We start from the raw sequence: 25152 nt of genomic DNA, 5'->3' as shown, positions 1-25152 counted from the left end.
TGTTTTCAGAAATTTGTTTTAAATGCACAAAAAATAAAGTGAAAATTGCTTTTATATTAACATAACTCACTTTCTGAGTTAGTCCTGGAGGATGAAGTGAAATTTGAGATGCATTAAAACACGAACCCCCTATATGCCATTGAGTAACCTCTATACGCCGGAAACAGTTTATTGGAGTCTGTTTAGCGATGTAAATTTAACGGGCATTCAAAAATCAAACACAAGAGGGGGAGGTTGCGCACATTGAATAAGTGACACTGGTACTTTCATTAAAATTTGGTTAATAGTTTATATATGTATTTATTTTTTCACAAAAGGTAGAAACTAAAGGTTCTCTGTAAAAATGCAAATTCTGCGGCAAACAGATTTCTAGGATCCCTGCTGATGACACAAAGTGTGCTCTGGGATTTGGCCTAAACTTTCCCTTTCTCACTCTCCTCTCTTACTATTATCCTCTCAGAGCACCCTGTATGCCCCCACTGTGCCCTCAACTATGGTACCTGCTGAGTGGTATCCTGCCCCTGTAGGAGCTCGCTGTTTAATCTCCCCTCACAAATCACCAGCTTTCTGGTTCTTCCTTGCTTTCTTCTGAGCTTCCTCCAGCCTTCAGGATTGTTCGGGTAACCAAGTGCCAGAGTCTCACACAGCCAACCCCCACCACACTGTGCAGCCCCAAATCACACGAGCCCTGTCTGCAACTCCCTGCTTGCTGCTCTCTGCTCCCACCCATGTGTTTCATGGGAGATTGCTCACATTTCTCCAGAAATGATCCCACTTTGTTATTCCTCTCCATTCTCGATGGCCCCACTGGGCTCCTCATCTCTCCTCACTGGGGTCTGAATAGCTCCCAGTTTATTCATCCCCTGCAAATGCATGAATGTGCTGGTTACTGCCACTGCTGATCATGACCGAATGTACTGAGAGAATGGAGCTCACGCAGATCCCTGCCTCACTCTACGTGTCACCAGCCCCGCAGCAGGGGGTATCACAGCAGGGTGGGCTGCACAGCTGAGCGATGTGCAGCTGAGGTAGGAGACCAGTGGGTGTGGAGAAGGGGTACAGGGGACTAGGGCCAAGGGGGGGGCACAGGGGGCTGGGGTGAGGGGGACGCAGGAAGGTATGTGCAGGGGGCTGTGGAGAGGGGTGCAGCTGGTGCATGGGGGACAGACTCTAGGTGGGGGGCTGGGTGCATGGGGGGCAGTCTCTGGGTGGGGGGCTGGCTGCCAGAGAGGGCAGTCCTGGGGTGGAGGCATTCTGCCCGGGACAAGGCACCCTGTCTCTGCAGGGCAGACATATGAGCCAGTCCAGTGTTGAGGGTTCCTGGATGCTGGGGGGATAGTCCCTGCGGGGTTGGGTGAAGAGGGGCATTGCCTGACTGGAGGGGCAGTCTAGGGAGGGGCTGGGGGGCAGTCCCCAGCTGGGCTCCCAGGCTCCACAGCTGCGCCTTCCAGACGCTCAGCCCAGCTGCGCTGGAGACATTTGCCAGTGTTGAAACAAAAGGTACCAGGTCAGTCTGGATCGTAGTGCTGTCGTGGAACACACACAAACCATGATTTTTTTGGTAGATATACAGGTAGCATATATGTTGTGTGGATGTGGCCCACATAACACACAGAGACCTGCATATGCAGCCCACAATGGTCAATAGGTTGAGAACCACTGTTTCAGAGGAAGGAAATAGAAGACAACAAACCCAGAATACACTGCGGGGGCAGAATCCCTTCCTGGACCCTGCTGGTTGCTGGCTGAAACCCTGAAGCATGAGCTTTAGGAACATAATAAGGCATGTACTGGAAGCGAGCCCCAGGGCTGATGAGCCGTGCCCCCCACCATCACAAGCAACCCCATGATACAATCCCACTCATAAATTTGTCCAGCTCTCGCTTAAATCAAATAAGATGTTTGCCCCACAACTTCTATTGGAGGCTGTTCCAGATCCTCACCTCTCTGATGGTGAGAAACCTTCTTCTAATTTCCAGCTTGAATTTGTCCCTGGCTGGTTTATCGCCGTTTGTTCTTGTGCCAACACTGTCCTTAACTTCAATAGCTCTTCTCTCCTCCTGGTGTTTATCCTCCTGACGTATTTACAGGGAGCAGTCAGGTCCCTTCTCAGCCTTCATTTTGCTAGGCTAAATAAAAACAAAGCTCTTCCAGTCTCCTCTCGTAACCCAGGCCCTCCACTCCCTTCATTATCCTAGTAGCTCTTCTCTGCACCTGTTCCAGTTTGGATTCATCGTTCTTGAACACAGGTGACCAGAGATGTAAAGAGTATTTCAGGTGAGGTCTTACCAGTGCTTTGTACAATGGTATTAATACTTCCCTATCTCTGCTGGAAATGCCTCGCCTGATTCTTCATTGTGAATGTTCAGTTTCTGTATGTCCAAGTTCCTGGAGTGCTCACTAAAGCTCTGGGGGTATTCAGGGAGCTGGGGCCACAACATGTGGGCTGGACCTAGGGCTCCTTGGCTGATAAAATCTGGTGGGGAGACCCAGTGTTGGCTTTATCATCTGTTGAGATGGCCAATGCCTCCCCTTAGTTCTGTCTCCAGCCATACAATTAAACATATAAGGAATCCCATTGAAGTCAATGGGACAAGTCAACCCATTCTCAGCATACTTCTGCCTTTGTACTTGGTTTGGTGATTGCTCAATTGGGGCCACAGTGAGGCCAAAGTGCCAGCTCCAATTAGCCATTCTGCTAACGGGATCCCATCCCCAACTACTACACACTCTTGAATTACTTGTGAGGAAGATCATAGATCATAAAATCATAGTGACCACGAGAGGTCATCTTGTCCAGTCCCCTGCACTCATGGCAGGACTAAGTATTATCTAGACCATCCCTGACAGGTGTTTGTCTAACCTGCTCTTAAAAATGTCCAGTGATGGAGATTCCACAACCTCCCTAGGCAATTTATTCCAGTGCTTAACCACCCTGACAGTTAGGAAATTTTTCCTAATGTCCAACCTAAACCTCCCTTGCTGCAGTTTAAGCCCATTGCTTCTTAGAATCATAGAATATCAGGGTTGGCAGGGACCTCAGGAGGTGTCACAATGCCTGAATTCAGTCCCTAGGCTCCTATACAATGAATGGTGAGAAGTAGGCACCTCAGACTGTGAAGTCACAAAAGCCAGCAGGCGAGGCAGAGAGCCGCCTAAACTAGTCAATGGGCGGGGTGCGTGCTAAGCAAAGCACCAGCTATGACGACCATCCTGTTAACAACATGAGAGTTGGTGACGCTGCCAGAGCCTTGTAGGGAAGCGCATTGGGCTCAGTCAGACGTGCTCCTCCTGGTGTAGTCACATTGTGGGGGCCCCATTTCCCTAGTGTACTCAGACAGGTGCAGGCTGCTCAGGGAGGCAGGTGATTGCTCAGTTGGGGCCACCGTGAGGCCAAAGTGCCAGCTCCAATTAGCCATTCTGCTAACGGGATCCCATCCCCAACTACTACACACTCTTGAATTACTTGTGAGGAAGATCATAGATCATAAAATCATAGTGACCACCATAAAATCAACCGCCCCCTCACAGAGACTGGCGCCTAAGTATGAGCTGCCATGAGGTGACTCCCACGATAGCAATCACAGCCTGGCCCCCTCTCCAGGCGCCAAAGGCGTTTCTGGGGAGAACGAGTTACTTCACATGGAGGGGCCAGAGGAGGAGTGGTGCCCAGTGGTTACAGAGGTTACCTGGGACTCCCCCCTCTCTCTGAGGGGAGAAAGGTCTCTCACCTCTAGCCAGCGGGCCATGGGATAGGCTGATGTGGGCCTGCCCCCATCTTGCCTGTTGAAACTGTTTCACTCTATACTTAAACATTCACCGGAGCAGAGAGCAAATGACTCTGTAGCCTGTTGGTTATGGCACCGTGTGGGAGTTGGGAGACCCCGGGTCTAGTCCCCCTGCTCCAAGGACTCTTTAATTATTTATACACAGTGGAACTGTTTCAACAGGCGAGGCTGAGGGACCCCTGCAGTAACCTTGGTGTCACCCTTTACCTAAGTTTCTGCTTTTCAGTTCCAGGGGGATCGTGATGGTGGAACAGTCTCCAGCTGTTCTTCGGCTCACTTCCCTTCTTGTAATTACTGGTATTTCTTTAATGTTACTGTCAGAAGTAAATACAGGTTTACTCCTCACTGACATCACCGGGTGCCCTACAGAGAAATTCCCACATGCTGTTCGGGAAAGTTACCACAAAGTTTTCTATCCTGAGCAAAGTGAAGCCAAGTCCCTTTCTGAAGTTAATCTGTTAATCTGAAGTTAATCGGGGCAATGAGTAACTTCTGACCAAAGTTATATTTAACCCATCTGCAGGGGTTTAAACTGCTGACAAAGCCTTCTGGATGGGATGGCTCTTATGGAGTCAGGGTGTTCGTTCAGCTACCAGAGTCCTCCATGTGACACAAGCGCACAGAACATCAGCTCGGCATAACTGGAAACACAGGTCTAAGATGCTTTTATAATTAGAAGGGCCTACACTCCAGGGGTAATGTCAAAGAAAACCCAGCCCATGAGGGTCAGATCCCGGGTGAGTCTGCACAGCGGCAAGAAAACTAGCTCTTCCCTCATAAACAGAGCATATGTTGGTGTAGAAGGGTCAGCAGCACGGAACTCCGCCTGACACACGATACCACCCTGCTTTGCAGCCATCAGCATAGTGAAAGGTGAAAAAGGACCCGCCGTCTCTGTGCACAAGAGGTGAAGGGGAAAATCTGGCTAAGCTGCTTTTACCCCATCACATGAAAGTGAGTGTAGCCTGGACCTGTACAGCTAGGAGAGACTTTTGTTCCTTGTGGCTTTATGACACAGACCGAGTCTCTGCAGCGTGTGTACACAAACCCCCTGGCTTGTGAACTCTGTGTCCCATGCCCCCCTGAGCAGCCTGCACCTGTCTGAGTACACTAGGGAAATGGGGCCCCCACAATGTGACTACACCAGGAGGAGCACGTCTGACTGAGCCCAATGCGCTTCCCTACAAGGCTCTGGCAGCGTCACCAACTCTCATGTTGTTAACAGGATGGTCGTCATAGCTGGTGCTTTGCTTAAAGCCCCAGCTTCTGGAGTCAGGTGATTATGGGAAACTCTCAGTTTCCACTTACAGAAAGCACACTTCTAGTATTTGGGGGTCAGGAAGAAAGCTAGGAAATGTGAATCCTCCAGGCTTAAGACCAGAAGACAATAAACAAACCAAAACCATGTTTTAAAATCATCTGATTTTTAAGCCAATCTCATGATTTTGGGGCCTGGACCCTAGGGATGGGTGACACTGCAGGGGGCATTGGCACAAAAACACCACTGCTTTCCCCTTTCCTTCCACTGAAAAAAGAAGCAGCAGCAAAAGGCCGGACAGCACCGCTGAGTCAGCAAACATCTGGCACCCCGCAAAGCCCTCCCTGCCAGGAGCCATGCGTCAGACACGTGACTCTGGCCTTGACCTTCCGCAGCCAGGGTTGGAACCACATGGTGCAGTTTGTAAAAGGGATGCTCCAGCGCCCCCTGCTGGACTCAGTCGGCCAATCACAGAGCTGTTTTCCAGCTCCCTAAGGAAGCCATCAAAGCCCTTCTTGGAAGCGTAAGCACAGCTCTCTCCCACTGCTAGCACAGTTTCCACAGGACACAAGGGAATGCAGGCCCCAGCAGGACATCTGGGAAGCCATGAGCGTCTTAGCCCCAGCCCCAAGACCGGACCACACATCTCAGACGTCAAGAGAATCAGAATTGCGAAGCTGCAGCATAGGTGTGCGTGCATGTGCACCCACTGATCTGTGCCAGGCCTTCAGCAACTTCCCACCAGCCCCATCCCCTACTTGAGGAGGAGACAATGGCCCACAAACCTCCACTGGGGTTGGAGGCAGTTCATCAGCTTTTGCCCCTGATTTCTGGCAGCTGCCGTGATGATAAGGAGAGATTGTTTCTATCCTGGCTGCTATTTCTCAGTTTAGTAGTAAATCTCCCAATCTGACTGATAAGACCCTTGGAGGGAGACACATACACAAACAACTCTGTTTAATAAAGGCCAACAAGAGGCACTTAGCATTGGGGACCTGGCTGTCCAGAGTTAATCACAGCTGTGTGGTTTTGAGGAAGCAAAGCACAGTGGTGAAGCAGACTGTGATTAGTCAGACAGCAAATTTCCCTCAAATTACCAGTTCCATCAATCACTGAAGGGGATTCTGGAAAATGAAGAGTTGAAACAAACAAGTGATTTCACTACAGGTGCTGCTGGAGATGCAGTGAGCTCAGTAAGCAAGACAAATGGTCACAACACTCATCTTACACATGAGAATGATCATTTGCTGTGAAAAACAAAATCTCTAGGAAAAGCGTGAAATTCTAACCTTGCCCCAGTTTTTTGCTTACCGGGCAGACAGCAGCCTGAGCGATAGAGTTGCACTCCACAACAGAACTCACTCGAGGGGGTGAACACAAGACACGCAAGTCATTCATGCAGCTAGATTGAATGGAAAGCACTTCCTGGGCCAGTTTTAGCAGGGAAGGAGAGAACCTTTTCAGGACTCTTTTGGTTTCTCAGTTTGTTTCTTCCTTCTGCCCCCTTTTCCAGTGGGAAAATGGAAAAAAGGCAGGCAAAGAAAAGGAAAAGCGGAGGGGGAAAAAGGGAGAGACAGTATGTGCACAATGATGGCATGGGGTTGGAGGGTAAACAAAATAAATATTTCAAAACTGGAAATTTCAGATTACTTTTTTGAGTATCAAATTTCAAATAAGTAAAAACAAACCCACCCCTTTAAAAAAAATTGAAAAAAAAATTACCTCCAAATTTTTGAATTTTAGGTTCCACCCGGGTTGGACTTGCTCCAATCTAAAGCAAAGTCAGCACTGGCTCTGCTGGCATAGATTCCAAGGCGCCCATTGTGGTCATCTAGTCTGACCTCCTGTATAATACAGGCCAGAGAATGTCCCCACAATAAGGCCTAGAGCAAGGGTGACCAGATGCCCTGATGTCCTGACAGGTCTGACATTTGGGGCTTTTTCCTATTACCCTCTACCCCATCCCAATTTTTCACACTTGCTATCTGGTCAGCCTCCTTAGAGCAGATCTTTTAGAAAAACATCCAGCCTTGATTTAAAAATCGTCAGTAATGGAGACTCTACCACGACCTTGGTAAATTGTTCCAATGGGTTAAAATATATGCCTTGTTTCCAGTCTGAATTTGTCTAGCTTCAGTTTCCAGCCACTGGATTGTGTTAGACCTTTAGCTGCTGGATTGAAGAGCCCATTAGTAAATATTTGTTCCCCATGCAGTTAATTATAGACTGTGGTCAAGTCACCCCTTAACCTTCTCTTTGTTAAGCTAAATAGATTGAGCTCCTTGAGTCTATCACTATAAGGCAGGTTTTCTAATTGTTTAATCATTCCCCAGACCAAAAAGGGGAAGAGCATCTTCACACACAGACTTGCCAACCTACTGAGGTGTGTTGTAAATTACTTTCAAAGGGGGCAGGTGACAAAAGAGAGAGCTAAATGTTCGGGCAGCGGGGAGGGGACATGGAAAATTACAAGAGGCTCACAGGAACATCAAGAGGAGAATCAGTGGGGGAAACTTCTCAACATCGTATATTTCTGCTATACAAAAATGCAAGTAGTATGGGGGAAAACAGGAAGAACTAGACGTATAGGTACATAAGCTAATTATGACATAACTGGTGTCACAAAGACGTGGTAGGATAAATCTCATAATTAGGATATGGGTATGGAGGGGTATAACTTCTTCAAGAAGGATAGGCAAGGAAAAAGGGGGGTAGTACTGCATTATATGTCAAGAATATATACATGTGTTCTGAGGTCCAGAAGGAGGTGGGAGGAAGACCAGTTGAAAGTATCTGGGTAAAGATAAAAGCGGGGAAAAACTGGGGTGATGTCATGGGAAGGGTCTGCTCTAGACCCCCAAATCTGGAAGAGGAGGTGGATGAGGCATTTCTAGAACAAATAACAATATCCAAACCACAAGAACCTGGTAGTAATGGTGAACTTTAACTACCCAGACATCCATTGGAAAAGTAACAGGGCAAAACACAACATTTCCAGTAAGTGCTTGGAATGCATTGGGGACAATTTTTTGTCTCAGAAAGTGGAGGATGTAATGAGGGGGACAGCCATTTTACACTTGATTCTGACCAACAGAGAGGAATTGGTTGCAAACATGAAGGTGATTCTAAGGAAAGGAAGGAGTGAGAGCAGCAGAATAAGAACAACGGACTTCAAAAAAGCCAATTAACAAACTCAGAGAACTGGTAGGTAAGGTCCAATAGGAAGAGAATCTATGGGATAAAGAAGTTCGGGAGAGCTGGCAGTTTCTCAAGGAGACAATACTAAAGGCAGAACTGCAAACTATCCCAATACAAAGGAAGGATAGGAAGAATAGTAAGAGGTCAATATGGCTTCATCAGGAGCTCTTTAATAACCTGAAAATCTAAAAGGAATCCTAGAAAAACTGGAACCATGGATGAATTGCAAAGGAGGAAAAGAACAGCACAAGTATGCAGGGACAAAATCAGAAAGACAAAGACACAAAATGAGCTACACCTGCAAAGGACATAAAAAGTAAGAAGAAGGGGTTCTTTCACAGAATCATAGAATATCAGGGTTGGAAGGGACCTCAGGAGGTCATCTAGTCTAACCCCCTGCTCAAAGCAAGACCAATCCCCAACTAAATCATCCCAGCCAGGGCTTTGGCAAGCCTGATCTTAAAAACCTCTAAGGAAGGAGATTCCACCACCACCATAGGTAACCCATTCCAGTGCTTCACCACCCTCCTGGTGAAAAATTTTTTCCTAATATCCAACCTAAACCTCCCCCACTGCAACTTGAGACCATTACTCCTTGTTCTGTCATCTGCTACCACTCAGAACAGTCTAGAACCATCCTCTTTGGAACCCCCTTTCGGGTAGTTGAAAGCAGTTATCAAATCCCCCCTCATTCTTCTCTTCCGCAAACTAAAGAATCCCACTTCCCTCAGCCTGTCCTCCTAAGTCATGTGTTCCAGTCCCCTAATCATTTTTGTTGCCCTCCGCTGGACTTTTTCCAATTTTTTCAAATCCTTCTTGTAGTGTGGGGCCCAAAACTGGACACAGTACTCCAGATGAGGCCTCAGCAATGTCAAATAGAGGGGAACGATCACGTCCCTTGATCTGCTGGCAATGTCCCTACTTATACATCCCAAAATGCCATTGGCCTTCTTGGCAACAAGGGCACACTGTTGACTCATATCCAGCTTCTCGTCCACTGTAACCCCTAGGTCCTTTTCTGGAGAACTGCTGCAGAGCCATTCGGTCCCTAGTCTGTAGCGGTGCATGGGATTCTTCTGTCCTAAGTGCAGGACTCTGCACTTGTCCTTGTTGAACCTCATCAGATTTCTTTAGGCCCAATCCTCTCATTTGTCTAGGGCCCTCTGTATCCTATCCCTACCCTCCAGTGTATCTACCTCTCCTCCCAGTTTAGTGTCATCTGCAGACTTCTGAGGGTGCAATCCACGCTATCCTCCAGATCATTAATGAAGATATTGAACAAAACCGGCCCCAAGACCAACCCTTGGGGCACTCCACTTGATACTGGCTGCCAACTAGACATGGATCACTACCCGTTGAGCCCGACAATCTAGCCAGCTTTCTATCCACCTTATAGTCCATTCATCCAGCCCATACTTCTTTAACTTGCTGACAAGAATACTGTGGGAGACCGTGTCAAAAGCTTTGCTAAAGTCAAGGAATAACACGTCCACCGCTTTCCCCTCATCCACAGAGCCAGTCTATCTCATCATAGAAGGCAATTAGATTAGTCAGGCATGACTTGACCTTGGTGAATCCATGCTGACTGTTTCTGATCTCTTTCCTCTAATCTAAGTGCTTCAGAATTGATTCCTTGAGGACCTGCTCCATGATTTTTCCAGGGACTGAGGTGAGGCTGACTGGCCTGTAGTTCCCAGGATCCTCCTCCTTCCTTTTTTTAAAGATGGGCATTACATTAGCCTTTTTCCAGTCGTCCGGGACCTCCCCCGATCACCATGATTTTTCAAAGATAATGGCCAATGGCTCTGCAATCACATCCGCCAACTCCTTTAGCACTCTCGGATGCAGCGCATCCGGCCCCATGGACTTGTGCTCGTCTAACTTTTCTAAATAGTCCCAAACCACTTCTTTCTCCACAGAGAGCTGGTCACCTCCTCCCCATGCTGTGCTGCCCAGTGCAGTAGTCTGGGAGCTGACCTTGTTCATGAAGACAGAAGCAAAGAAAGCATTGAGTACATTAGCTTTTTCCACATCCTCTGTCACTAGGTTGCCTCCCTCATTCAGTAAGAGGCCCACACTTTCCTTGACTTTCTTCTTGTTGCTAACATACCTGAAGAAACCCTTCTTGTTACTCTTAACATCTCTTGCTAGCTGCAACTCCAAGTGTGATTTGGCCTTCTTGATTTCACTCCTGCATGCCCGAGCAATATTTTTATACTCTTCCCTGGTCATTTGTCCAATCTCCCACTTCTTGTAAGCTTCTTTTTTGTGTTTAAGATCCGCAAGGATTTCACTGTTAAGCCAAGCTGGTCGCCTGCCATATTTACTATTCTTTCTACACATCGGGATGGTTTGTCCCTGTAACCTCAATAAGGATTCTTTAAAATACAGCCAGCTCTCAAGGACTCCTTTCTCCCTTTAAATAGATTAGGAGCAGGAGAAAGACAAAGGGAAAGTGTAGGTCCTCTACTTAGCAGGGAAGGCGAGCTAATAACTAATGACATGAAGACAGCTGTGTTTAATGCCTATTTTGCTTCAGTCTTCACTAAAAAGGTTAAAGGTCAACATACACCGCACATAATTAATATTAACAACAAGGGGGAAGGAACACAAGCTGAAATAGGGAAAGAACAGGTTAGAGAATATTTAGATAAGTTAGATGTATTCAAGTTGGCGGGGCCTGATGAAATTCAGGAACTAGCTGATGCAATGTTGGAACTGTTAGCAACCATCTTCAAGAACTCATGGAGGATGGGTGAGGTCCCAGAGGACTGGAGAAAGGCAAACATAGTCCCTATCTTTAAAAAAGGGAACAAAGAGAACTCAGGGAATTATGGACCAGCCAACTTTACTTTCATACCTGGAAAGATACTGGGAAAATTATAAAACAATCAATTTGTAAAAAAACTAAAGGATAATAGGCTTATAAGGAATAGCCCGCATGGATTTGTCAAAAACAAATCATGTCAAACCTCAGGACCAGCAGCAGCAGTTTGGGTATGTGGGAGTGGGCTCAGGGCTGGGGCAAAGGGTTGAGGTGTGTGGCGGTGCTTACTGCGGGGGCGGGGGGGCTCCCCGGCTCCCACTGGAGTGTTCCTGCAGCTCCTAGGTGGAGCAGCCAGGGGGGCTCCACGCGCTGCCTGTACCCGCAGGCATTGCCCCTGCAGCTCCCATTGGCTGCGGTTCCCATGTGCTGCCTGCCCCTCCCACCCCCAGCACCAGCAGGGGTACCGGGCCACAAGCCACCGCCTGACCCCTCTCCCAGCACCAGCAAGGGTCCCGGGCTACATTCCACAGCACCTGCAGCACCCCCGGCCCATCGCCCCAGAGCACCCACAGTGCCCCAGCCCAAGTTTTAATTAGGGGTATATAATAAAAGTCATGAACAAGTCACGGGCTGTGAACTGTTGTTTACTCCCCATGACCTGTCCATGACTTTTACTAAAAATACCTGAGACTAAAATGTAGCCTTAACCATGATCCCCAAATCTTTCAGAGTCACTGTTTCCAGGGATAGAGTCCCCCATCCTGTAAGTAACGGCTCTGAAGACTGTTATCGGGTCTATCCTCAGTCTTCTTTTCTCCAGACTAAACATGCCTAGTTGTTGTAACCTTTCCTCATAGGTCAGGTTTTCTAAATCTTTTATCCTATATTTTTTGTTCCTAGATATATATATTTATATTTAGTTGTACTAAAATGTGTATTGTTTGCTTGTGCCCACTTTACCAAGTGATCCCAATTATCACTGACCAGTCCTCTTCCATATTTACTACTCACCTAATATTTGTGTCATTTGCATAACAACTAAACCCTTCTTCCCATCAGAACGAGGAATATGGCGGCTTTTCTCCCACCCTGTTATGCACAATACATACTCCTCCCTCCAAACACTATTTGCTCTCATACAGGAAGAGGGAACGCTCTTAGGGTTCAAGATAAGCCTCTCCAAGACAGAGATCTTACCAATTAATTGAAAGAGAGACCTGAATTTCCAGCTAATCTTCAGGCTTGGATGAAACCTACCCTAGGATCCTTGGCTAGAACACTTACTGCCGACAGTTAAAACATGCAGAGAATCACAATTAGCAAATATTGGTGACCATGAATTGTTCCCAAGGCTGTTATATCCACCATAAGGGCTGATAATGGAAATATAACAAAGGGGAGGAGAGAATGCTCAGGTTCAATCATCCTGAGCTGGAACCACTCCGTGCACTGAAAAAACAACCAACACTCTCCAAAAGCAGATTGTGGAAGTTCACACCTGCTTCTACAATCACCGTCAGCCTCCCGGCTGCTTAACTGGACAAGAAAATTTTCCAGTGACTCTTGGTTGAACTCTCAGGAAGAGCATGTCTCTATATTATCAGCCAGTTACCACCAGAAGGACTTTGAGCAAAACCACAGTGGACATTTTCCACAACAAAGGGCTCTACAGAGAGGCTTCCCTAAGCAATTCAAGGTGCTTTGGGTGGGACCTGGCAGATACATGACACCACTGTCATTGTGTCAGCGGAAATTTGGCTTGATCTAATTACACACACGGATTCTGGGCTTTTTGTGTTTTCCTCACAGCATGGCAGGTTTTTCGTGTTGAACGAGGTGTGCCTGTTTATGTTTGAGGGATGAACGTGCATGTGACATGAATAACACAGGATGTGTTTTCTGTTCCATTTCAAATACCTTCTGAGAGTTCTGCTTGTTTATTTCCTTTGTCGCTGACTTTCTCAGTGGGTTTGTGTTGTTGGTTTTGTCTTTGGCTGGTTTTTGATTGGTGAAAATCACAAAAAGCCCCACCTTTCCTGGACTGGGTGGAACAAAAGTGGCACTGGTGTACTCCAGGCCTTTTCCGAGTCATCCATTTACAAGCAAATATTCCAAGGTGTACAAAAGGTGATAATGAATGCGCAACAATACTGAGTTGTCTCTGGAATGGTGGCAGGTGACAGGGGTTTGGAAAGTAAGATATTGCTTTACTTGCAATTACTCTCTTGTATTAAGAATTGTATTCAGTTAGTCCCTCTATTTTGGGATCATAGAATCATAGAATATCATGTAGCAGTTGGACAAAGCTTCCCCCTTTCAAAATCCTTGCTCCCGCTCCAGCAGGGCCACTTCATAGAATCATAGAATATCAGGGTTGGAAGGGACCTCAGGAGGTCATCTAGTCCAACCCCCTGCTCAAAGCAGGACCGATCCCCAACTAAATCATCCCAGCCAGGGCTTTGTCAAGCCTGACCTTAAAAACTTCTAGGGAAGGAGATTCCACCACCTCCCTCAGTAACGCATTCCAGTGTTTCACCACCCTCCTAGTGAAAAAGTTTTTTCTAATATCCAACCTAAACCTCCCCCACTGCAACTTGAGACCACTACTCCTTGTTCTGTCATCAGCTACCACTGAGAACAGTCTAGATCCATCCTCTTTGGAACCCCCTTTCAGGTAGTTGAAAGCAGCTATCAAATCCCCCCTCATTCTTCTCTTCCGCAGACTAAACAATCCCAGTTCCCTCAGCCTCTCCTCATAAGTCATGTGTTCCAGTCCCCTAATCATCTTTGTTGCCCTCCGCTGGACTCTTTCCAATTTATCCACATCCTTCTTGTAGTGTGGGGCCCAAAACTGGACACAGTACTCCAGATGAGGCCTCAGCAATGTCAAATAGAGGGGAACGATCACGTCCCTCGATCTGCTGGCAATGCCCCACGTATACATCCCAAAATGCCATTGGCCTTCTTGGCAACAAGGGCACACTGTTGACTCATATCCAGCTTCTCGTCCGCTGTAACCCCTAGGTCCTTTTCTGCAGAACTGCTGCCGAGCCATTCGGTCCCTAGTCTATAGCGGTGCATGGGATTCTTCCGTCCTACGTGCTGGACTCTGCACTTGTCCTTGTTGAACCTCATCAGATTTCTTTTGGCCCAATCCTCTCATTTGTCTAGGGCCCTCTGTATCCTATCCCTACCCTCCAGCGTATCTACCTCTCCTCCCAGTTTAGTGTCATCTGCAAACTTCTGAGGGTGCAATCCACACCATCCTCCAGATCATTTATGAAGATATTGAACAAAACCGGCCCGAGGACCGACCCTTGGGGCACTCCACTGGATACCGGCTGCCAACTAGACATGGAGCCATTGATCACTACCCATTGAGCCCGACAATCTAGCCAATTTTCTATCCACCTTATAGTCCATTCATCCAGCCCATACTTCTTTAACTTGCTGGCAAGAATACTGTGGGAGACCATGCCAAAAGCTTTGCTAAAGTCAAGGATCTCACAGTGAAAACCAGCGTAACAACAAAAAGAAAATATCACATAAAATCCAGGTATATTCTACAGCAAATTCTGCTTGAGTATCTAGATGAACACCGGGCAGCCTGGAAAGGGTGGTTTGTGAAAATGGAAAAGTATAGTGCTCTGTCTGCAACTGAAAATAGGAAACAGGCCCAGGATAATTCATTGATGGGGTTCAAGCAGATGGAAGCCAGGAATGAAGAAATAAGAATAACTTTACACTGATACACTGCGGGTTCATTTGTTCTGACACATGCAAAGCCCCCCTCACCTGCCACCCCAGCTAGTACAAAACGAACAGTAATCAATTAAAAAGAAAAGGAGTACTTGTGGCACCTTAGAGACTAACCAATTTATTTGAGCATGAGCTTTCGTGAGCTACAGCTCACTTCATCGGATGCATACTGTAGCTCACGAAAGCTCATGCTCAAATAAATTGGTTAGTCTCTAAGGTGCCACAAGTACTCTTTTTCTTTTTGCGAATACAGACTAACACGGCTGCTACTCTGAAACCAGTAATCAATTAGCTCCCCCTGGAGGGAGTTGTGCTTCCAATCAAAAGGCACCCTCCTCCACACACAGTGTATTCTGCAGGCTTCAAAGGGAGTATTTAGGGGACACCGTCAAGGCTTAATTTGTGCCAGGGCTTGCTAAGGCTGAGCCCCGGCACCGCTGGACTTGGCAGTTCATAGACCCGGCACCTCTGGGTTTGCCACGTCAGTTACGAAAGTAAATGGCTTGAGCCCTGGCACCTCTTTCATTACAAATTAAGCACCGGTCACTGTCATACTCCTCTGGGCTCTTCCCCACAGCCTCCTCTCCTGGGGATGTCAGAGACAGCCCCACCCATGTGCCCAAATCCATGTGTGTTTATCCAGACAGGTCTGCAGTGGCCGGAGCAGCCCACACACCCAGCACACCAGCCGCACAGAGTGCAAGACGCAAGAGTCACTTACTAGGTGCCGTGAGAGCCTGCCCGGCAGAGGCATCTGCCCGTCTCAAAGTGGCACTCCCCGTTGAAGCAGTCACTGCACACAAAGGCACAATTCTCGCCATATGTCCCGTTGCGACACTTGGTTTCACACCTAGGAAAGGGCCAAGAGGAGCAGGTTACAGGGTGGGCACCAGAGGAGACAATGCCCTGGGAACTGGCATAGCCACGCTGGCAGGGTCAGGCAGCCTGGTGCAGCTGCTGGACTCTCCAGACAAATGCATTTGAGTGCTGCAAAGCCACTGCCCTTGCGTGGTCCCTCCCTGTCCCCAATACAGAAGGACTGGGTTTAGCTGCTGGGAGCTGCCAGGCCATTTTCCACCTCAGCCAATTGACCCTTAGCTCCGTGAAGGGAGTGCTGGGCTCAGTCACGTATTGCTCACAATGTTTGTGAGGTATGTAGGAAGCAAAAGAAAGATTCTGCTGCCTCTCTCAGCACATTGGGCTCTTTCTAGGCCTCCTGGGAAAGCAGCAGCCTACGTCAACCCCAGCTCACAGTGCCGCCCGTGTGAGACCCTAGCTGGGATTCAAACCACAGGGCCACCGCAAATGCTCTGAGAGCTCCAGATCGCGAGTGCAGGTGTCATGATTGCTGGTGGGACCCGTAGGCATTGGGGGAGGCAGCTTTAGCGCTGGCCTGGCACTCTTGCTACTTGATTACGGCCTATCTGGTCGGTGAAGCTGTGATTGCAGCAGAGAGGCACCTCCCGAGACCACACAGCACAGACAGGAGTCGGCAGAGCCTTCGGCACCATCCTGGGACACTCTCCTTCTCTTCACCTCACTAACCATGATCTGCCTGAGATACCTCTCCCCACCATTCCCTGCCCATGCTCTGCTCTGAGACCGGCCCCCAGGGACATCCCCCCAGCCACTGCCCACACTATGCTCTGAGACCAGCACCCCAGGACGTCCCCACCGGCCACTGCCCATGCTCTGCTCTGAGACTGGCTTCTAGCTGGAGCCCAGGCCCAGCCATAAATTCCTCTGGAGAGAACACAGAGCAGGAGCTGCTTGGATGGCACTTTCTGCCTGGATTAGAGGTGGGACAGGATATCCTGCCAACCTGATGAGACAGTGACCCATCTGGTTAGACAACAGCCCAGCAAAACACGGCTTGTCTTCCTGCTAACGCTTCTCCCATTTGCTGGGCTTACAAACCCTCAGTGAATTCCAGAGCCGACAACATGGAGTGGAAAGAAAGGGTCAGTCTGAGCATCCCCAGGGAGCTGGCCGCACGGGCCGCCTGCTCCAGCGGAGCAGCAAGCACTGGGCACATTTCAGTGGTGGTGGGGGGGAGGGAGTGACTTGACAGAGCAGAGGTCCCTGGGGTGAGCAGTGCCCTGGAGTAGCCAGAGCCACCAGGGCTGGGCAGAGCTCACCACAGCCTCTGCAATGCATGGCAAGAGGCCACAGCTCTGTCCTCTGCAGGCAGCTTCTGGGAATGGAGGAGGGGGCTGCCATTCTCTCTCTTGGTCCGTCAGAGGCGCTACGGCTCGGTTTCCTGCAGGCTGGATTAGGCCAGGCCCCAGTGAATGAGGAACACCCGGTGGGCAACAGGTTTGGTTTTTGTGATGTGTTTCCATTGTACTGGGCTCAGATGCTGCATCCTGTACCGTGTGCTCCCACAGCGCGAGATGCTTCTCCCTTGGGTGCTGCATCCCACCAGCTCACACCCGGGAGCAGGGTGCAGGCTGGTGAGGTTGGTGGCTTTCAGGGACTGGGGGAAGCATTTTGCACTTCCTGACCTTAGAGGAAGCAGACTGGGGCCAGAATGCTCTGACTGGCCAGGACAATGTCAGTCTGTGACTGGCCAGAGCTTCCAGCAGGGTGGCTCCGTGGCAAGACTGGGGCATGTTGACTGAGCGCTATGCAAAGCGCCAGCATGTTTGATGCCCCAGAAGGAGGGGAGTGCCAATCCCAGAAGAAGGCTTTAAATGGTGTTCAGAGGAAGGGAGCATTGTCTAGTGGGCAAAGGATAGGAGTCAGGGGACCATGGGTCTAATGCAGGTAGTGCCACAAATGTCCTGCATAGCCTTAGTTGCTTTGGCCAATGGAAAAGCACAGGAGCTTGCAGCCTGGTTCCTCACAAAGCAGCCTCCCAGCCTCCACTCACCTGTCTCCAATCCAGCCGGGATTGCAGTGCGAGCACTTGCCATTGATGTGGTTGCAGGTGTGGCCATCTTTGCACAGGGGGCAGATTTTCTCGCAGCCGTCTCCGTAGAAGCCGGACAAGCAGGCCTGATCACACTTGGTGCCATTCCAGCCAGCTTCACATGCCAGGCAGCGGCCGTCCGCGATGGTGCAGGGCTGCAGCCCTTTGCACTGCCCACACCTACAGATGCCAACAGGGAGCACAACCCAGAACGTGAGCAATCATTTGAATACCCCCACGCTCACCCCTCCCTCCCGCCCCATCATGGGCAGGACTCGGCTGTTGGACCAAGCAGTGACTGCACAAGACAGATGAAACAGGGACTGTCTTCAACTTGCAAGAACACCAGGCGGGCAGGGCCCAGTGCAGCATGGGGTCCTGAACCTGCCCAAGGCCCTGCACACTTACCGCCTCCTGCAGCCTTGTCCGTAGAAGCCCGCTGGGCAGGGCTCCCGGCAGTACTTGCCCCGATATCCCGGCTCACAGGTGCAGGTACCATCCACCTGGTTACATTTCCCCTTGTAGCACTGACAGTAGCGGTCGCAGCGCGGGCCAAACATTCGCTCCCGGCACTGGCAGCGCCCAGTGAACTGCTCGCATGGCGAGTTGTTGCAGACGCACTGGTTGTTGCAGCCCCGGCCCCACCAGCCGGGCTGGCAGATGCATGTCCCCGTCTGCTGGTCGCACTGGGAGTTGAGACTGCAGTAACACGAGCTGGAGCACTGCGGACCCCACCAGTTGGGCTCACAGGTGCACTTGCCCGTCTTCTGGTCACATTTGCCATGCTTGCAGAGACAGGCGTTCTCACACTTGGGCCCCCAGCGATTGGGGTTGCATGTGCAGTGGCCCGTGACATCCTCACACTGGCCATTGGGGTGGCAGCTGCACATTTCCTTGCAGTCTGGACCCCAGAACTGGCGGGGACATTCTGCAAAACAAGCAACACACCAGCACTTACTAAGCAGCCACCAAGTCCCTTGGTCGGTCACCAGGCCCCTCCTACCATCATCCTGTCAGCTTACGTTCCAGCTGCAGCTCCTTAGAGGACTGCAGCTCCAAACCCAAGTTTAAAGGAGCCCTGCCCAGCACACTCATCTGCTGACTGTGGGTCTGTATAGCCCCGGGTCTGCGCCAAGAGCAGCGCAGGGCACTTGCACGCAGTCAGCAACAGCAGCCAAGCATCATTCACAGGCACGTTTCCCCAGCACATCTCACACAGGCTCTGTGTCTGCACACTGCTCTGCCCCGGCAGGTGAAGCGACCCAGCAGGTCCCGCAGGAGTCTATAGCACCCACTGGCAGTGCTGCCGCTCCTGCTGCCACCGAACATGCGATTCCGAGATGAGGGGGCCAGGGAGACAAGAACGCAGTAGCCGTGCCAGCATCTCTAGCTGTCTCCATTTGGAAACAATGTCAGCTTCTAACCTAAGAGAAAGCCAAGCAATTTTCAGCAGAACCCCCTAAAAGCACCCTGTAACACACAGGCCTGGGCAGGTCCCAGGGAAAGGGGCTGGGAGCCAGCCCTGATGCAGCTTCCAGAGGCAACAATTGCAAGAGCCGTCTGGCTGAGCTCAGGACAGGCCTCTCACTCCCCTCTTCTCCTGGCTTTCCCACTGCAAAGTGTCTCTTCTCCTTGGTAGAAGTTTGTTACTATTTAGGTGAACGTGTTTGTTCTGTTGCATGACTTCATCCTGCACATGTAGCTTCATAACAAACAGGTTTCAGAGTAACAGCCGTGTTAGTCTGTATTCGTAAAAAGAAAAGGAGTACTTGTGGCACCTTAGAGACTAACCAGTTTATTTGAGCATGAGCTTTCGTGAGCTACAGCTCACTTCATGCATCCGATGAAGTGAGCTGTAGCTCACGAAAGCTCATGCTCAAATAAACTGGTTAGTCTCTAAGGTGCCACAAGTACTCCTTTTCTTCATAACAAAAGCAATCTCTGGTCAATCAATCAAACACACCTTTCCCTATACTGACACAGAGTCTGATCCCCAGCTGCCCATGGGTGAGGAGGCCTCCTGCCTAGACAAGGAGGCAGCAGAATCTGGGCAGGCTCAGGGAGAGAGATCTGGTGCGTTCACCATTCCTTAGCTACAGGAGCCGGCCAGTGCTTAATTTGTAATGAAAGAGGTGCCGAGACTCAAGTAATTTTTTTACTTTCATAACTGATATGGCGAGCCCGGAGGTGCCGAGGCTCTGAACTGCCAAGCCCTGGCACAGATTAAGCACTGGGGCCATCACCAGGAACGAGTCAGCATAGGCTGGTTATGAGACACGTGGACTTTTCCACTGGTTCAGGGTTCTGATTCACTCACAACTTCTCCTCTCCCCCAGGAAGCAATAAATGAACCCTTCAGTGACTGGCCCCTCTAGGCTCTTTATAAATGCCGGGCTCTGGGACCCCTCCACCTTGCGAGGTTCCAGCCCAAGCCTGAATGTCTACACAGCAATATTACAGCCCCACAGCCTGACCCCCGCAAGCCCACGTCAACTGACCCGGGCCAGCCGCAGATGTTTAATTGCTGTACCCTTAATGGGAGCAGACTTTAGCCCATGCAATCCAAACACAGTTAACAATGCTACTGATGATGCGTAAGCCAGAACAGACTCCAGCTGCCTCTTCTCTGGCCTGGCCTGGGCTGGCTCCACAGGGATAACCGGAGTAAGGAGGAATCAAAGCCTATTTAAGTTAGTGGCATGAACAGACTGACTGCTAATCCAGCAGAAGCTGATCTGTGGAGGAAGACGGGACCATTAGTCAGCGTCACTTTCCTGGCCACACGAAACGAACAAAAATGTTTCGACCCCAACCATTTCCCTAGAAGTGCCGGGCATCTCACTGCAGGGCGTGAGGCTTTGCACTTTGCTAAGCCCTGGCAGCAGGTAAATGAAACGAGGACCCCAAGAGGCTGTGGGGGGCCAAGAGGGTCAGCTAATGCCTCCCTCTTGTGCTCTATCTGGGGTACGGACAAGGAAAGAGAGAAGCTTGTCGTTATTCAGCAGCCAGCAGAACGTCTAGGTTTGCTTTCCCAGAAATCCCCCTTGTGGCTTGAAATTTTCCATTCCTGGTGCCAGCCTGAAGGAGATGGGGGGCAGGGAATTTGGGGGAAAGCCTGCATCACTTCGGCCTGCGAGGAATACTTTGCTGCTGCTCTGTCGTTCACTTACAGAGCGCTCTCAGTTTCAAAGAGAGTTTGGGTGATTTGCATTCTGTACTCAGTGCTTCGCTGCCACGAAGCTAGGGCGACTAGAGGAGGTTAGCCTGCTGTGCGAAGTGTCAAACAGATTGGTTTGGGAAAAATACAGTTCTGAAGATTTGCAAAACACTCTGGTGAGCCTGCACCTTGGGAAGTGCCCCAGGGGTCGGTCCTGGGGCCAGTTTTGTTCAATATCTTCATAAATGATCTGGAGGATGGTGTGGATTGCACCCTCAGCAAGTTTGCAGATGACACTAAACTGGGAGGAGTGGTAGATACGCTGGAGGGTAGGGATAGGATACAGAGGGACCTAGACAAATTGGAGGATTGGGCCAAAGGAAATCTGATGAGGTTGAACAAGGACAAGTGCAGAGTCCTGCACTTAGGACAGAAGAATCCCATGCACCGCTACAGACTAGGGACCGAAAGGCTCGGCAGCAGTTCTGCAAAAAAGGACCTAGGGGTTACAGTGGACGAGAAGTTGGATATGAGTCAACAGTGTGCCCTTGTTGCCAAGAAGGCCAATGGCATTTTGGGATGTATACATAGGGGCATTGCCAGCAGATCGAGGGACGTGATCGTTCCCCTCTATTCGACATTGATGAGGCCTCATCTGGAGTACTGTGTCCAGTTTTGGGCCCCACACTACAAGAAGGATGTGGAAAAATTGGAAAAAGTCCAGTGGAGGGCAACAAAAATTATTAGGGGACTGGAACACATGACTTAGGAGGACAGGCTGAGGGAACTGGGGATGTTTAGTCTTCAGAAGAGAAGAATGCGGGGGGATTTGATAGCTGCTTTCAATTACCTGAAAGGGGGTTCCAAAGAGGATGGATCTAGACTGTTCTCAGTGGTAGCAAATGGCAGAACAAGGAGTAATGGTCTCAAGTTGCAGTGGGGGAGATTTAGGTTGGATATTAGGAAAAACTTTTTCACTATGAGGGTGGTGAAACACTGGAATGCGTTACCTAGGGAGGTGGTGGAACCTCCTTCCCTAGAAGTTTTTAAGGTCAGGCTTGACAAAGCCCTGGCTGGGATGATTTAGTTGGGGATCGGTCCTGCTTTGAGCAGGGGGTTGGACTATATGACCTCCTGAGGTCCCTTCCAACACCTGATATTCTATGAAGTGGCCCTGCTGGAGCGGGAACAAGGATTTTGAAAGGGGGAAGCTTTGTCCAACTGCTACATCTAGCCCTGCCACCCCTTTCACCCACAACTCCTGGAATGAGTTTGTAGGGGTGATCACTCCTGGGCACTCAGACCCAGAACTTGCCCTGTCTGACTCCCTGGAGGCTCCAGCCTCGTGTTTGTAACTTGGTGAAGCATGTATAAGTAAGCTGCTGGAGCAGCGTGCTGTCACCCATTCACCAGTATGGCCCTTGTAGGATCCAGTGTGGGCTCCCAGAGTGCACAGAGGCTGCCCTGCTCCATGCTTCTCTTTAGAAGATGCAATCCAGCTAGAAAATGTCAGTTTCCAGCCAAGGAGCAAACAGAACAATTTGCAGCCTGTAATGCCCAAGCCTGGGCAAGTCCCAAGCAAAGGGGTCAGCAGGCATCTATCCCAAGTGCAATTTCTAAACGAAAGAGCACAACATGCAAAAGGGTCAATATCACCTCAAACACTCAGAGGGCGTGTGCAGGGGGGTGAGTTAACCCTGCACTCCCTGTCTGCTTTTATCACCAATACTGCCAGAGCACAGCTTTTGCACTCACTGACTTTACTGCTTATGCACTAACCCAAGCTAGGCGGGGCTGTGTCACTCCGCTATGGGATGGTGCCAGGACAGAGGTCAGAGCTGCTGATGCCCAGCTCCAACAGACGCCCGATACTCACTGGTGTCACAGTTGGCCCCGAAGTATCCATGGCGGCAGCGGCACTCACTGGGTCTCACACACACCTCGTTCTCCTTGCAGGTGAAATTCCCCTCGCACACGGCTGCCAAGAAAAAGGGAGAGACATACAGTGACAGGGCAGGGAAAGGCAAAGCCAGGGGTGAGCACTCCCTGCTAGAGAAGGGAAGGGAGGAAGTTCTCCAGCAGTCTGGGAGAGTAGGCACTAGGCAGCACCACCACTCTCCTCCCCAGCAACCCTTGGGAAACCAGTGGCACCAGTGCATGTCCCCGGGTGGAGGTGGGATCCTGGATGGAGCCAGGAGGCAGCGGCAGAAGAGCAACTGGTGCCTCGGTGCTCCGCGAACACCTGATAAGGTGCTTTGGGTGGAAGATCAAGGGATCTTGATGTGGGATCTTGGGTGGGAGAAGGCAAGAGTCCAGTCTGGTGCGGTCAGGGTGACCAGATGTCCCAATTTTATAGGAACAGTCCCGATATTTGGGGCTTTTTCTTATATAGGCATCTATGACCCACCCACCCCATCCCGATTGTTCACACTTGCTATCTGGTCACCCTCGGTGCAGTGCTGGTCTAAGAGAAGGGGGCTGCTTCCCCTTAGCCTCTTCTTGCCCTGAAGTTGGGCAACGGCAGTCTCACAGGACTCTGGGTGCCACACTAAACCCCACAGCAAGGGTTTGGCTGGCAAAAGCGGGTGCCATGACACTCTGGGATCTGGCAGGAGCTCTGCCTGGGGAGTGGAGAGGGAGATGCCTCGCTGACAGGGAGGCCCTGCACTGGCTCTGGGCGAGTGACAGGCCAAGGGTGCTGCAAGAGGGGAAGGACGGAAGTCTCCTGCAAAACCCTGGATAGAACATGGCAGCTAGGGTCAATCCTGTTACAAACCTAAATGAACACAGTAGTCAAAAGCAGCATCAGCCGGCCATTTTCAGAGGATGAGGGGATGCCAGTCTCCAGGCCTTGGGAGTGCCAGGCAGCCTCTGGCTGACACAGCTAAGGCAGCGCCTGCCAGCATGGAGCCAGATGACTCGGCCAGGCCCCCCTGGGAGCATCACAGGGCGAGGAGGAAAAGGGTGCCTGCCTCCTCTGTCACAGGCTCTGACCTCCAGGAGGCATCACATCTCATGGAGCTTCCATCGCCCCGGCCACAGCACACCACATGGATTCGGCTGGGGCCTGGCACAGGGGGCAGGGCATGGGTCAGACACCTCTCCTCAGCCACTTGGGTCCAGCAAAGCCAGCAAGGTTCAGCGAAAGGCTCTCCATATCCTCTGCTGGAGACAGCTCCCTGCCTGAGCTGGCTCTGACCCTTCTGCTCTAGGGGAAGCTCCTCCTCTGTCCTTGCAGCCAGCAGCAGCGTGTTGGCTGCCCCACTACAAGGAGGCAGTGGCACTGCCCAGGGCTACCTGAGGCTGGGGAGAGCTCCGGCTGGGGGCAGCACAGGTATCCTGCCCAGTGCTCGATGCTGTTCCTGGCTCCTGTTCTCCCAAGGTGGCATGGCTGGAGCCTCGCCTGCCCCCACCAGCATCCCTGCAGTGTTCCACCCATGGGGTGGAACCTCAGTGATGCGGGAGCAGCTGACCCGCACTCACAGAAAGGGCCAGCATGACTCCATGGTGCTCTCTAGTCCAGGTGTGCCTTCGCGAGGCACCTCCGTCCTCCCTTCCGCATGGATCCGTGCGGTGGTCACCTCCAGGCTGCATTACTGCTGCAAGCTGTGCACTGAGCTGGGCGTGGATGAAATGCAAGAGCTGCAGCCTGAACACAGGGTAGCAGCCCCTCAATGGGCCAGGCTGCTGGGCCCGTGAGCACATCTCCCTTGTACTCAGTTCCTTCCACTGGTTCCCAGTCCACAGCCTCGGTCCTGATCTGTAAAGCCAGCAAAAGGCCAGATTCCAGCTACCTCAGCGACCGCATCTGCACCCATGATCAACATCTGTGCACATCGCAGCTCACAAGCCCCAGCCGAAGCCCACAAGAGCTGTAGGTAAAGTGCTGTCAGTCACCAGAAGAGCCTCCTCACCCAGGGAAGGGAGAAGAGCAGGGGTCTCCATACAGTCCATCTTACCTGGGAAGCTCCCAGATGCTATGGTGATGGATGCTGAAAGCCCTCAAAGAGACAACTAGATTAGACAAACCAGACTGAGGGAGGCTTGGAGTCTAGTGGTGAGAAGAGGCCTGGGGCTGAGGAAACCTGGATTGCCTTCCTGATTGACCCCGACTGCTGTGAGACCTTGAGAGAGGCTTCCAGATGGAGATGCTAAGAGGTTAATTTACCCCCCACCTCATGATGCATTTTGAGAGTGTCAGATAAAAGGAACTAAACACATGCAAAGTATCATAATTAGTGTTAAATGCAAACCTTGAGGTATTGGTTTGTTATATTGTTACCTTCGTATATGCAGGAGATGCAAAGGGGCTCA

The 25152-nt window shown here is 50.4% G+C and overlaps 1 protein-coding gene across 2 annotated transcripts in view; it reads right to left on the bottom strand.

The window, feature by feature from the left end:
- The window catches only part of SCARF2 (scavenger receptor class F member 2), a 102019-nt gene that overhangs the window by 56860 nt on the left and 20007 nt on the right, over positions 1-25152 (bottom strand). For both annotated transcript variants that reach the window (XM_037878876.2, XM_037878877.2), the window contains exons 3-6: positions 22715-22816; positions 18090-18609; positions 17643-17861; positions 15492-15620 (exon numbers count right to left, since the gene is read on the bottom strand). In XM_037878876.2, the coding sequence (XP_037734804.1) occupies positions 15492-15620; positions 17643-17861; positions 18090-18609; positions 22715-22816 (970 nt within the window). The remainder of the gene's footprint in view (positions 1-15491; positions 15621-17642; positions 17862-18089; positions 18610-22714; positions 22817-25152) is intronic.

The sequence above is a fragment of the Chelonia mydas genome, chromosome 15, assembly GCF_015237465.2.
Source record: "Chelonia mydas isolate rCheMyd1 chromosome 15, rCheMyd1.pri.v2, whole genome shotgun sequence".
Lineage (NCBI taxonomy): Eukaryota > Metazoa > Chordata > Testudines > Cheloniidae > Chelonia > Chelonia mydas.
This window is presented reverse-complemented; position numbering and strand designations above follow the sequence as displayed.